This window comes from Acanthaster planci, linkage group LG05 (assembly GCF_054643075.1).
Source record: "Acanthaster planci isolate LZ-2023a linkage group LG05, COTS_SCS, whole genome shotgun sequence".
Lineage (NCBI taxonomy): Eukaryota > Metazoa > Echinodermata > Asteroidea > Valvatida > Acanthasteridae > Acanthaster > Acanthaster planci.
Genome location: NC_141781.1, coordinates 20,503,611 through 20,518,557, shown reverse-complemented (window position 1 = coordinate 20,518,557; position 14,947 = coordinate 20,503,611). Strand labels below are relative to the sequence as shown.

General features: G+C 46.8%; 1 protein-coding gene across 1 annotated transcript in view; it reads right to left on the bottom strand.

Moving 5' to 3' along the window:
* The window catches only part of LOC110984125 (insulin gene enhancer protein ISL-1-like), a 41,319-nt gene extending 29,319 nt beyond the window's left edge, over positions 1-12,000 (bottom strand). Inside the window, exons 1-2 of the mRNA XM_022243956.2 lie at positions 10,889-12,000; positions 4,549-4,841 (exon numbers count right to left, since the gene is read on the bottom strand). Of these exons, the coding sequence (XP_022099648.1) occupies positions 4,549-4,841; positions 10,889-11,130 (535 nt within the window). The 5' untranslated portion in view covers positions 11,131-12,000. The remainder of the gene's footprint in view (positions 1-4,548; positions 4,842-10,888) is intronic.
* Positions 12,001-14,947: the final 2,947 nt, after the last annotated feature.

The window sequence follows — 14,947 nt, the reverse complement described above, 5'->3', positions numbered from 1 at the left end:
ACCGGTTGCATTTTACAAACTCTGCAACCTCATCATTACACCTTCCTGAGCACGACTTTGAATGCAAGATGAAAAACAATAAATAAAGGAGAGCATTAAAGGGTTTCTTTACACAGGAATACAGTAGACGATGAATGCAGTTGTAGAAGAACTTGAGAACAAAGCATATCTACATTTAATTAGATGTGCGGTTTGCTTATCTCAGCGTTTAAGTTAATTCGTGGCGATTGTAACGTCCAGGGTCGGTCGGCGGCCTTCGTAGTTTTTTGATTAGCATCCAACGATCGAGTGAATTGTGTTTCCAATGTCGTGACACACGAACCCAGACACGCCGGCGAGGCGCAGCGCGTCAAGAACCAATCGAGAACGGCCTAATTGGGAATAAAGTCCACCGCCCAACGGCTCACGATCGCCAATTAGGCCCCCCTCGGTGTCAGTTGTCCACTGAAGGATGATGCTATAATAATAACAGCCACTCCAGGATGAGGCCTCCTCAGCCTCCCTACCCCCGACCGGAGAATATGTGATGAAGGGGGCATCCCCCGATTGGGGTCGAGTGGAAACCCCCAATCGAAGGCGGGAAGATGATTATGTAAGCAGCAAACGGGGTACGTGTTTTACAGTACCAATGAGTAAATTACAGATATCCTCGAGTCCTAAGTATCGAATATCCCCACTGGGTGGTACGGATCGTGTATAATAGCAACCTACAATGAACAATCTCCGTAGCAAACATTGAGAATTCATTTCGTGTTTTACTTCAAACGTTACATGCTTGAAGGACACATGGGTCAAATCTGTGCATGAAAAAGGGCAATGTCGCTGACATGTACTTTCCATACTACCTATTCAAATTTGCAGTAACGTGCACAAGGCACACGGCAGTGAGAGGGACAAACACTGGATTGGCGGTCGATGACCATCCAACGCCGTCCAAGGGTGTACGTCCCCCTGGTTCAAACAGCTTTGCCCTGCGTCATCATCCCCGCAAGCCGCGCGAGCACCACGCGCGGCGAAGAGGCCGTGGGAAACGACCTGCCGTATACCGAACGAGCCCCCCCCCCCGGGGGGGCGCGAGAGAGAGGGTGGTGTCTAGACCGCTCGTCGTGGTTAAAGGCGCGTTTCGACCTACATCCTCCAAGCAGGACCGAACGAGTAAACAGATGCCAGGGAGGTCCTCCAACAAGCCTCCAAATACTCGGGGTTTGAAAGCTCAAGTCTCCGCTAGTATACGGTGTCTCCCCACCGCTGTTGTCTGCTCGGAGTCATGAAGTGGTCCCGCGTCTCTGCACTCGAGAGCGATGTGAACTTTCTCATTTGCAGATCGTCCGATACAAAAGTACAAGAATACTTGTATAATCTGGCAAGGCAAGGCGCGTAGAGGCCTGTACTTTACATCATGCGATGGGCCGTGTCGCTCGATTCGATTTGGGAGCAGACGACATGCGCACAAAACAGCGCACCAAGTGCGCAACGAGATTCACTTGCACGTGGTTCCTTTGTTTGCCTTTGTCCTAAATTACTTTCTTACCTCCCAGGGAGGGAAAGTCGCAGCTGATTTATAACTAGCCTTTATCCGGTCCGTTTCAAACACCCTACCAACTCATGTTGTTCAAACGGCATACATGTACTGTACATGCACCAGAAACGCGGCCGTGCTCACTCTATGTTGCATCAAGCTTTAATGAAAGTCTTTTTTCTTCACCTTCTGACACAAACAAGAGGCTTTACACCATGCAAGGCCTCAGCTACCCAAATAATGACTTCAACGCTTACAACACGGGCGTTTAACAATAGTGCGCCTCCAAGAGTTTGCAACGCGTTGACCGATCACATGCGCGTTGGAACTGTCGACAGATTTTGCGCTCTGTGATTGGTCAACGCGTTGCAAACTCGTGAAGGCGCACTCTTGTGAATCTCCCGTATTAATTTATTTCAGCAACAATGACGAGAAGAAAAACCACTGCACTTTAGAAGATCAAAACATGAAATTTCATTCAAACTCAAAATACGTGGAAATGGCGGAATGGCGGATGTCAAAAAATAAAGCTCGTTAGATGAAGGCTTCCAGGAATTCATAATTATGCCGGACGAAATACTCGTAATTTTCTCGCTCGTATTTATATTGTTTTGTTGATGTGTACACGCGAACATGGCTGTAGATATTATACATACGATTATGCGAGCGATCATCAAGCGGTATTGGTTTGATGCGATTAAACCGACATCGGTGACTGATAATTGGCCGTCTATCTCCCAAGGGATGTCAGGCCTGCCAGAGCGTCATTGTGCAAGCCCCCCCCCATATGCTGCATGGACCCACCGACGTGATTGAGTTCCCCCCGTTCATCCCCGTCCTGAACGGGCAAGGCCAAGCGCTCCACACGCACAAAAAACTCCTCACAAAACGGCGCAATGGAGAAGGGGAAAAAAAATTGGTCGGTGGGATGTAAATAATGTGTACTGGAGTTTCGACGGGGGGGGGCGATTGCTGGCGTGCGGTGCGGTAAAGATTATGCGACATATTGGCCGCGGTCTCCCTACTCCGCAATTGACAATCTCACGGATAGCCCAAGTTCTTTTGAGTGGGTCACGCTACGGGCTAAATCGGGCCTCAGGTGGCCCGGGCAAGGCAGCCGTTCCATCGGCGAAGATGACGGAGGAAAAAAAAAACACCGAACGAACGAATACAGAGGACGGGGGGAACCCGCTCGCATGCGGAATTGGAAATTGTAGATGACCGTGCCCGTGTGTGTTTGATGATGGAATAATGGTGACATTTTTGATTGCTTTGATTATAGGCACGGACAAAGGGCTCGATAACGAACGGCTTTGGTCCCTATGAACAATCGCTGGACCACATACACATCTGCAGGGCTAACAGATTCCCTTCTCCCTACTCCCCAAAGAGGGTAATATAAGGTACTCCCGAGAAAATCAAAATGACTGATTAAAACCAATCACAGTTGAACAGATGCTGGGAGAAAACAAAGGCAAACATCACTTAATTGACGGCCTCGCGGACGGCTAACATCGCTAACGGTCTAAGGACGCTTAATAAATCTGTACAGATTCTTGTAACCGTGCGAAAATCCACAAGGAAGTTATTTATCATCTGGGGACAATCCTATTTTCACACTTTCAGAGTAAAGAAAGGCGAAATTGCGTTCAACAGCAAATCTAACTTAAAAAAGCAAGTTCTTGTACCAAGATACATAAGAATCGATTTTAATCAAACCGAATACATGTCCGCTGATTTCCGACCACATCCATTTCTGTGGCATCAGCGGTTAAGCTCAGTCGCACTGGTTGTTGACTTTGTGCAGACTGCCGACACAAGGTCAGCTTGTTAATAAGTATCGATTTTTTTTTCAATCGTTGCTGCGAGTTTGCTGAATTATGGACATGGTTCAGCAGATGATTACAATAATTCTAAACCCCTTACATAAACTCGTTGAGTTCGTATGCTCCATCATTTCTTCGTTTGACATCCAAATTTTTGTTAAAGCGTACACGGCCCACTATGCATCTGGTGCGACTGCTCGAAAGCGCCCGCAACGTTGATGCGACGCGAACATCACTATCACCGGCCATTCGTCGCTCATAAAATATTCATGAAAGACGGTCCTCCCTCCCGACAGAACATCTCCAATCGGCACTGACATGTTGACTTTGGCAAGTCGAAACCCCGTTTCAAATTGTACACGGAGGCTCCAGGGTAAACGATCTTTTGCAGTGTGAACATTTCTCTAGGGTTGCTGAACCATTTGGCGCATTCACTTGTTTTTGTTTTGTTTTTTCAAAGAACAATTTTACAATACTTTACCCACTAATTTTCTTACGGAGGTAAGAGTGTGAAATAGGTATTTTAATTATCGTGAAAGAAATTAAACGTAGTCCGTTTTCAACTCTTGCATTCCTCTGTGCAGTGTGTTTATTTCATGTTTTTCGAAATGATATCAAGATAAAAAAAAACTAAAATGTCTCGACAATAGTTTAAAAAAAAATGTTGATTGCAAGCACATTATAGACGAGTAATGACGTTTCCACGAAAACAAAAAAATGTTCATGACGGTACCTGTCCATCGGTAGCACGTACGACGTCACGTTTCAATGGTGTTTACAAAATACACCCTTCATTCCTAGCCAGTTGCCAACATGATTGATTCGCACGCTAAGTCTGGTATTGTTTGCGGTATCGCCGAACTGATCTTTCCTGCACCAGATGTGGAGCGACATCGCAAACGCAGGCCAACGCCAAAAACTGGTATACCCGTCATTATTTCTTGTGGAAAATAGGTGGTTTTTCGCCGCCTTAAACGCCTACACAATGGGCAATTACACAACATTCTTCGTACGTTTAACACCATGGCAACAGCATAACGTGCGGTTTGGGCAGCCAGCGCACCAGACAATGACTCATGATATTTCCTCTACTCGTGTGCATACACAAGGCAATTTCATCTCCATCTGACGAGCTCCAACTTTCCCGCTCTCTGCACTTCGAAAAAAAAAACACCACCACACACAAAAAGAAAATGTGCCTACCGTTCATGTAGTTTCGATGGTTTCCATTGTTGTTGTTGTTAGGTGGGCCGTTGCTGCTTACCACGACGGTGCCGTCCCCCGCGCCGCCACACCCGCTGCGCTCCAGCATCTCGTGGTCCGCTTTGCAGAACAGGCCGTCCTCCCGGAGCGCGAACTCGTCCCCCGGGATGAGCTGCCGGCTGCAGGCCACGCAGCGAAAGCACTCGATGTGGTAGATCTTGTTCCGGGCCCGCATGACGAAGTCGTTCTTGTCGAAGCTCTGGCCACACTTGGCACATTTGGTTCCGAACAGCCTGTTTGTGTACACATACAGACAGCATTGATAAAGTTTGCTGATTAGGCACCAAGTCTAACTTTAAATGCACAACGAACTCGCGCTCTTTCGGTATCACAACAAATCACACACCTCGTCTACCATAACGACAGTATCTTTGCTGAAGCCATCACGAACTTCAAGCTTGTCAGTTGCACGCACGCAAAGTTTGCCTTTCCTCTAAACTAGTCCTTAGACAAAGGTGATCCCCCGGTCCTAACAAAGCGTGGTCGCTTTCTGCAAAAAAAAATATATTTCCAGAGTTTTTCGAACAAACGGCTGTGAAATGAAAAGTGCACATCCTACAAAATCCACACGGATTCGGTTTCGAAGCCTGTACGCAAAGACTTAACCCCGAGGGCACGCAGGTACATGGACCGTTTACACGCTGAACAGGTTGATCCAAAGAAAAAAAGACGTTTGAAAATGGACCATCGACACGGCTAGGATTGAACCCAATATTCACGTGTGCCTCCAGCACACCGGCCACGCAAGCTGGGCTCTACATGTACTGTCAAAAAATACATTAAACGATGGCCAAAGGCAAAACCCGAGAGTTGAGAAAGCATCAATAAATTTTAACAAAACTTGCTGCGTTTGCCGCTGCCCAGTAAGTCCTTTGCTGAAGACAAAGTTGTCTTATATGCACACGGCGAAGAGAAAAACAAATCAAATTCGATTGCTAAACAACCTACATTTAGCTTACGGAATCGTACACGAAACGGGGCAAAGTCGGCTCATTATAATAGGCCAGAATATTACATTTCAGTAACTCTATATAGTACTTGTATTTTTCATTCAAGGTGATTAAGTTTTTCAGCTGCAGGACGTGAAGGCTTCAATGAAATTGTTCAGTATACGACACCGATATCCCGGAGAAGAACGCAATGAGAACAAAGTCAAACGAAAACATCGATTCTGTGTCATTTTTTTTCAAAGATGCACTGTCGGTCCAGCACGAAGCATGTCCCAATTTGAGCGCATCATCGTTCATAATTTGGGGGGCCCGCTGAGGAGGGATCCCTCATGTAATAGAACCTCGCCGTGGATTGCGGGACTGGCGGATGGATTGCTAATTAATCGCAGGGATAGCTCGTCACGTCTACAGGCGCGAAGTGGCTAAGCGCGTCTTTTTCACGCAACTCGACCGCCAGCCCAGCGTCCCCCCCCCCACCTCTCCCTCCTTCGCTTCTCCCGGTGAGGCACCAGACGGCAGCACTTCGACAGATGTGATTAACATGCCCAGGCGATGGGATGCTTTTCCCCTCCAGTTTTCTTTCTCTTTTTTTTGGGGGGGGGGAGGAGTAAATGGCCGCATCGTGTGGAGCCGGCAGTTTCTCCAGTGAGCAGCGCGTGATCATGATTACATCTACGGTGCCATGAGCCAACTCGATTTCGGTTAAAACCACCGGACCCCTTGGAACAACAAACCATTTTCTACAACGATCTGACACAAATATCGACATGTATACAGCTTGTCTTCTCTTTGTCAATTATTAAAGATGCATGTCCGGTTCAGTTCTGATAGACTGTGTTCAGAATCTTTGCCAATGGTTGTTTTGGCACAGTGGTTCACGAAAGCCCACAGAGGAAAGCTGAAATGGTTGATGCATATGAACGCAGACAATGGCATTTTATTTGAATACATAAGATTTGCAAGCAGTTCAGCCGTAATGCCCGTAACAACGACGGGTCTACCACGCTTCAGTGACCAGTCCGCAAAAAAGCTGGTTGAAATCAGAAAATTTAATCCTTTCTCATTCGACCAAAGCGCGCCAAAATTACCACGGTCGCGCCATGGAAGTTTCCTAATTGGTTCCCTTTAGGCTGGGTGTCTCAACCTCTTGTTTTATTTATTGTTTCGGAGCCCTGGTGTTTCACTGGCAATGGCAGACTTTCATCATTGCTGAAAGCTTGGCCAAAACTGGGATTTGTACTTCTCCTCCCGGTGTTTTCATCCGTGGGGCAGCTTCAACCCACACCGATCACTCATCACGCTACCACACTTCACGGCACGCTGCCGCCCGGCACACAATTTAATCAACGTGTAAATTTGACGGGGGCCCATCTAATAAAAACATGTCTAAATATTTATGACTGATCATTGTACACAAAAACACATCTTCGATAATCGCACATGCGTCTTCCTTAAAAAGGGTACAGTTGAAAAAAGAAAAAGGAGAAAACAACCGGATTCGTCTTCGTAACTGTTTTCATAAGTGCCTCAACGTCAAATAGACTACTTACAAAAAAGCCCCGTAAAACTGTATTGTCATAATATGAACTTTCCATAATCCTCATGACATTATCTTTCACCACGAATAAAAATTCTCAGGCCGCGTACATGTAGGGATTGAGTGTCGGCCGTTTTGAAACAAGTGTCTCCGTTCCGAACTTTTTTCACCCAACGGTTCAAGGACACAGACAGCCGACGCTATTACGGATGGAAGTGATGAAGTATTCCCAACAACCAACAATGGGCGCAACAACCGCGACCGCATTTAGCACTAGCTCCTTTTTTTTTACCGAGCAAATCCTGAATTGGAGCTTACTGGAAGCCGTTTATTGTGTTGTAGCCGAGGACGACTCTCGGCATTCCTGACCCAGACTACTGGGGGTAGGGGGAGCACACGGGGAAACCGATTCGCGAGCCCTGCCGAGCCGAGCGTGACTTGCCTACAGCTGCATCCCCAATTTTTTGCCCTCAGCCCCCACTTCAGACTTCAGTACCTGTCGGGTTACGATGAAGCGATCACGAAACAAAGACACGAGACTATCTACACGCACTTCACACACACAACTTTCGCTATAACCAAAGTGTTTTCACAAGAGGCTCGTTATGGCATCGAACAGAACAAAAATTGTTCTTTACGTCATCATTTGACTTAAGTTTGTCCACAGGGTTACGACCGCAGTTTAAAACCAACAATGCTGAAAAGAAATTGCTGGCAGAAAACCGCACAACAATACCATCAGTGCGGAAAAGAAGTTCAAAACTGGCATCGGCCCCCAAAAACTGCATTACCCCTGTGGTAATTTGATTGCAGGAAAAAATGCAATAAGTGAACTGTTCCCGTCCTGTCGTCCGCAGCGTAAACAGCTGTCGATGTTTAACTTGTTTTCCCGTTACACTTCTGAACGGCGGATAGGTTGGAGTTTCCTGTGTCCCGAGCGGGCTCCCCCTCGTTAAGAGAAGGCAATAAAACCTTGTGACGGATACACGCCGAAAATTGAGGCTTGCCCGCTTGTCGTAACGATGCCCCCGTGCGGGGTGGGTGCACAATATTGTAAAATTTTATGGCAAAAACCCCGGCCTCAGTCAGTGCTGTTTTGGCCGTGGCGGAGAGGTCTTCTCCCACTTAATTCAGCAGAATTCAAACAGGATCAGGCGTGGATGACTGCCACCCAACCCCCACAGAAGCCTCCAAACTGAGATGGAACTGGTTGTTTCCATGATAAAACGCCGAATCACAAAATTTCACCAATTCAGCCTCGCCGGGGTGGCCAATTTTTCCAAAGTGTTAAGAAAAAAGGATCCTGAAGCCACTACAAAGTGGATCATCACACAAACTACTCTGAGACTCATGGCGCTATCATCAAAATCACTTCCACAATGCCCTCAAGAGATGTTTTCAGAGTTCCTATCTATGTAAAAAATATGTAAATTGTTTCCCACTGGACAGTTACTCCTTGAAACAAGAATTCGAAATTGAGAAAACTTTCAACATTTCGCATCCGCAAATTTCTCCGACTAACCCAGCTTATTGTTTTTGTCACCGGCAACCGTCCCCGCATCGAAATAAAAATTATGTCTGTGGATATAAAACTGGAATGTATCCCCCAATTGACGTAAATAAATTAAACCTCTTTAGACCGGGAGGCAAAGAACTTTCCCCCATCCGCTAATTTTGCAGAACAGGACGTGTACAGACACAATGAGCGCCCGGCACGGGCGAACTATGCAAGAGAAAAGGACGCCAACCCCGACGGCAGAGCGACTGTGGCCTAATTCGGTTTGCTATCGAAATTCGACAAAGAAACATCATCAAAACCCTGGGCGACTTCCCCGGGGAGAGCATATAACACACACACTAACACTCACACAAAACAAAATGTTTTCCTCAACTACAAACTTGGTTCCCATTGGCTCAATCAGGAAAAATTGAATCAAGCGAACACTGTCCATTGGAGCAACTGAATTTGGCCTTTAAGCAGAGGGGAGTTTTGATGCAGTTGGTGGAACTTTTGTCTATTCTCCGGGTAAAGTCTGCAAGAGAACATGTAAATCATACATGTACAGTTTTCCCCCACAGCAGGAAAGAATCACCGCCTTACAACAAGCACCGTGCCAGGGGCGCCGCGCTTCCACACGCATCTTCTTTTTTTTTTTATTTGCTGCACGCAGACCCGCTAATTACAAGCCCCACTCAAACTGTCAATCGGCCCAACGGCTGAATGGGCGACTCTCAAAATCAGAAGACAAAAGAGAACAAGGGAGTCACTTCGGATCAGGGACCGTCTTCGAAAAGAGAAGGGTCCCGCATTTTACAACGAGCGGTGGAGATGAAAAGCCAGACGGGGGGGGGGGGCTGGAGTTAGCGCCTAAGAAATCCCCAGTATTGTTGGGCGTTCATGGTGTCAACCGACTGGCTTTCAAAATATTTATATAATCAGCCAATTAGGGATGCCCAACAAGCCACAACAATCCGACCAGAACTTCAGAAGTTCCACAAAATTGCATACACGATCTGCCGCTGTTAGCGCTTATTTTATCTTGCTTTTGTCGATGACACCCACCAATACCTCCTGTCAGCCTGTAAAACGTACAATAAAACCAGGTGTAATCTGGTTATTTTAGAAACGTGCCTCCGTTATTAAAAACCCGAACGGCACAGTTACGGGTTTGTCTTACTCCTTACCATGCCCCTAACGGGAACGTTTTGGAAGGGGTAACACGCACCGATTTTTGTCAAATTTCTGGCCGGCTGTTACTCTTCCTCAAAGAGCTACGTCCCAACTTGCGCCTTGAGAAAATTATTTTGAGTTAATATTTGTTTTCTTTGCTGCACAGAGAGGAATTTTTTTGGTGGTTGGATAATGTTTGACCGAGGATTAACAAGTTTCGGAAGCTAGTAAAGGAAGTCGTGATGTGCATGCAGTACTGCTCTCGAAATCACAACAAAACATTTTCGTTCCCAAGACAATTTTTTTTTCAAGAAAACAGCCTTTCACAACATTGGCGTTGCGTGCGTCTTTATACGCCAATTGTCCACAGTGTGAGAATGATAAAACTAGTAAATGATAACATTTCGTATGAGACACAGTGCCAAATGCACCGCCAAACCGATAAAGGACTCGAGCATTCCCCACAAAAAAACCCGATTTTGGGAGTAAAATACCAGACTTTTTTCAGTAGGTAAAGTGTATCGTCGCCGACCAGAGGTTTTGATTTCTGATCCCGTTTATGTCGGAAAAAAAATTCTTCCTTGTCTTCCAAAGGCAACCCCAAAATACCTCGAGCATAAGTGTCAAGAAGTCGTGACTCACAGTGCATCAAACTGGGAATTGAAAAAGAGATTGTGAGATACACCGTGGCAAGCATAAACAACGTAAACTATGAAATGTTGAAGGGTTGCGCCAACATGGTTGAACACAATATTTCAAAAAGATCATCCAGTTTATTTAAAAGGTCTAGACATATGTTGGACACTGGTGTACAAGCACAGAATTAAATCGCTCCGTACGTATGGTTACTCCGGGTGAATCTGACCAGCCATGGAAAAGCTTCTTCACCAAAGTTAGGTTAATTGTGAAGTCAACGCGCGGTATCATTTTGTTACGTAATTAGATAAGTTTGCATGCAAATGTTCGGTGTATTCGCTTGATGTCTTTACGTTAAAAAGAAAAAAAAAAGAGTTGGTTAGTGAATGAGCTTTAGTTTTTAAATGACGGGAAGGCTTCACCTTCCCCGAGACTTACAAGAGGAGGTTGTGGGGGCTGCACCCCTCAACGAACTCATGGCCTTACCTGAGGTAGTCGCGCTTGCAGTAGGGTTTGCCGTCCCGTACAAAACACGTGCAGGTCTCGTCCAGGTAGGCCTCACAGTCCCCGCACTTGAGACAGGCGGCGTGCCACTCCAAGTCCGGGGCCACGCGGAGTATATACTGGTCCTGTATCTGTCCCCCGCATCCTACACAGCACGACACCCGGCGCTTCTCCGGGGCCTGGTCGTTCGGGTAGACCGAGAGGGTGATCGCCGACATGATCATCCGAAGAGTCTGTAGATTTGCCGCCTCTCTTTCCACCAAACACACACCACACCAGCACCTATTTCCCCGGGAAAAGAGGTGGAGGCACCCACTGGAGTACTCGGCGACCACGCTTGGGTCCTTGAGTAGTTACACGCCTCGCTGTATTATATCCGTGTGTATGACAGTCCGAAACAACTAAAACCTGGATGAAAGACAGGGACAGCGATAGTGTTAACTCCGTGCACAAAATGAGTTCACCATCGAACCTGCATTACCGTCAGTTCGGTACTAGAAGTGGAGAATAATGTTCTTGTCTTTGCCAGCTGGCGTGGAGAACTGACAGCCGTTTAAAAATACAACTGAATGTTGCGCCCGGCCGACTGCTGCTGCAGATGGGACAAATCTGGTCGGTGCACGGTACAAAAGAAAGGATCCCACTCCAGGCTTTCTGTTACGACTCGGACAGTGGAACTTCCATGCTCTCTGAGAGCACAGCGCTTTAAGGATCCGGTGGCGTGGACCGTACTGCGAGGGATCGCAGTGTCATGGGGACCAGACGGGGAGACAGTTTCTGAAATACACCTTGGCTGTCAACCCAGTGGATTGTGTTATGTGCGCTCCGGATGGGTGGTCTCGCTGTTGTATCGTCGCCACAGTTTGGTGAGCGCACGTACCCGTGCGGAGAGCGTTCATTCGAGTGAAGGACATCGATACAACACACGCACAGCTTCGAAAGGTCCACAGGCGAGCAGCGGGTTGACGCTGATTGGACAGCCGCGCTAATGAAGCCACCACGTGACCGGGCTCCTGCGGAAACAAGGACTGCCCATTGGTGGTTTGTTTGCGTTGGGATGAGCGGCTGGACAGAGACTGCCGCTCCTCTCAGCAAGCTCACCGTGCAGCTATCGCCCTCGGATGACTACAGCAGACTGCGCTCTGGAGAGAAAAATATCAAAATTACTTGGCCACAGTTGTGCCTTGCGCCGTGTACCCTGACAAACCTGACCGCAGCGCGGTCGGCGATCACTGACGGAAGTGAAGCCCCGCTGAGCGGTACGCGTCGAGTCGTGCTGCCGCGCTCGTGGTCGTGGACTCCGGTGCTCACACTCGCTTACGCCGTATGTCCCATTTCATGGCCACAAACTGAGCAGATCTGATGATATAATTGTACTATGATATAATAAAAAGTGTTGGTGTGCCTGCAACAAACAGTACTTTTTTGGCAATCCTTTTCTCGATTGTTGACCTGTGTAGTCGGGACACTCAACAACGTCTACACGCCCTTGGTCCCTCTACAGGGGGTCTGGGTTCCAGCCGCATGTCTTTGGGAATCCTCTGCTATCTTGGATTTTATTATTAAGGTGTTTTTCATTTACTTCTTGTGTCTGTTATACTTTTCGAAATCCTGAAGAAATCAAAACATGAATACAAAATTAACTCTTTTAATATCGATTTCAAGGGTGTTATTTTAACACTAATTCAACACCGGAGTTTTGTAGCGTACACAGACTGTGATTGTCATGACAGAATTCGATTATCGAGACACAATCAGTTAAGTTCAATCTGACAAACCATTTTATAGATTACTCTAGAGTAGAAAAGTCTGCAACTTTGTCGACATAACTTGGATGATTTGGCACTCGGGACCGTGGCTAAGTTCAGACGGTATTGGCAGTTGGTTTGATCAGTGCGCTGAGCCGGTTTGTTTTGTGTGTTTAACCAATAACCAATGAAGTCACCAACTCGGACATCATTCCAGCCCGTGTGACCTTAAAACTTCCGCTACTTTCATGTCTGATGGATTTTCCTTGCCCAGTGGAACTCTCAATGAAGTTTGTCCCCTTTCATCCCCCAACATTTCGACGCAGGAGATCATAATCGGGGCGCGCGCAATCGGATCATTATCTGGGCATTCTCATTTTACATCGAGACAACACCGATTCTCGCTTGTCACCCTTTTAAAAGAAAACAAACCTACCATGGGGATCTCATCTTCTTCTTCCTTTTTTTTTTTTTGGAGGGGGGGCCATATCGCCGTGTCAGTGTTTCTGCAGGCCGTGATGTTGACTCGGCCGCGAGGTGCCTCGCCATACCTGCCCGCGATGGCCGGCAGATAAGCACCAGCGTTGTGGCTAAACGCCGCCGCTTTGTTTGCGCTGGATTATTATTTTGTCGTTGTGTTTTCCCCCCTCTCGCGATTACACAAGCCGATATCTTCCTCTCAAGTTTTGCCAAGAATTGCAGTTGAGCACACAGTCAGTATGTACACACGGGGCCCTTACCTCGGCAACCGTGCAAGAAACAGATTTACATGAGCGGGCATGATAGCCGGACCACTTCGGAACTTCAAACAAAATCTCAAGCGTTATTACTTTCGAACTATGTTGATACTTTGGCGGATAGCTCGAACGCGCCTATACATTATATCTACCGTACACTGGCTGATTACAATCAGCCAGGGTTAAGAAGAGAATGGTGAGTTTCCATCTTGAAAATGCGAATCTAATAGAGGCCTCGTTTGAAACTGCGTATTTGTCATCGTCTGCGTGACTCACGGACTGTATCGTAACGCGAACAACGGCCTGTTTTGTGGTCGAACACGAGCCCGCCCTCAACCTGTGGCTCATGATTAGTTTTCTCAGGATGCCGAATTTTTACAACTCTTTTTGAGCTCGTAAAACAAATACTGTATACCTAGATTGAGGTGGGGAAAGACGAATCAATTATGAGAACTCGACAGAAACAGAACAGAAAAAGAATTTAAAAGAAAGAAACGGACAATGGTAAAGCAAACCAATAAAATCAACAGACCAACCACATTCATCATTTCGTTCCGGTTCTTCAATTGAAAAAACAAAAAGGAGCCCAGCTCCATTTTTACCCATGAAAAGAATATCGTCAGTGGATAAATGGCCGAATCTTACCTCCGGCCATTGGCTGCAGCCATCGATCTTACACCCATAATATTAAAACCCAAACAAAAGAGACAAAAGCACGGGGTACAATAAAAAAAAAGACAGCCATGGAATACCGGGGCCCCTGCCTTATTGGCTGTAATAATGCTGACTGTTGTTTCTAGCGTTTAGCGCGGGCAGAATAAAAGAATGGAACGAAATGAAAGTGTTACCAACCAGGACGCTCGACAGTGCCCCCCCCCCACCGTGGGGCTATTTTTCTCCGTTTTTCTTTTGGGGTTGATTTAGTTCCTTGCGACCCGCCGGTTATTCTGGCGGATCGGTTTGTACATGATTTTACGCCGCATCACTGGTAATTGGCTGCATGATAGACTCATTACAAGTCGCACGGGGTCAACTGCAGACATTGAAAAGCGCAGTATAGAGGCTGAGCAGGAAGCCAACAGTTTACTGTAGTGGCGTTTGGGGCTTTCTTTTTTTGGGGGGGTGTATTGTGGTATTGTTTCACGACTTAATGAACGAAATAGTTGCACTCCGATTAAGTCGTCTCCGGGGGTTGCTGGGTAAGTGATTTTTATAGAGTTATTTACTGAATTAAAATGGGCTGGATTTTGTAACGCGCTCTGTGCCGTTCTAACTCATTTTTCGGGGCTTCATTTTAGAACGGGTTTAACGTCGACTTCATTGATATTTTCTACGATTAACCATTATACGAACACAGGCAAATTAATATCAGAGCCTTTACCGAATCGTTTGGTTTCACCGTTTCCAGAAGGCCGACCGAGGAACTGAACAGTGCCACTTGTACCCCTCCCCCCTCCTGCGCTGTCACTATAGGGCGAGCGGAAAACGGACCAGACGGCGTACAACAACCCCGGGCACACCCCAGAGCAGACCAGGGGAACAAGAGCATCCATTTC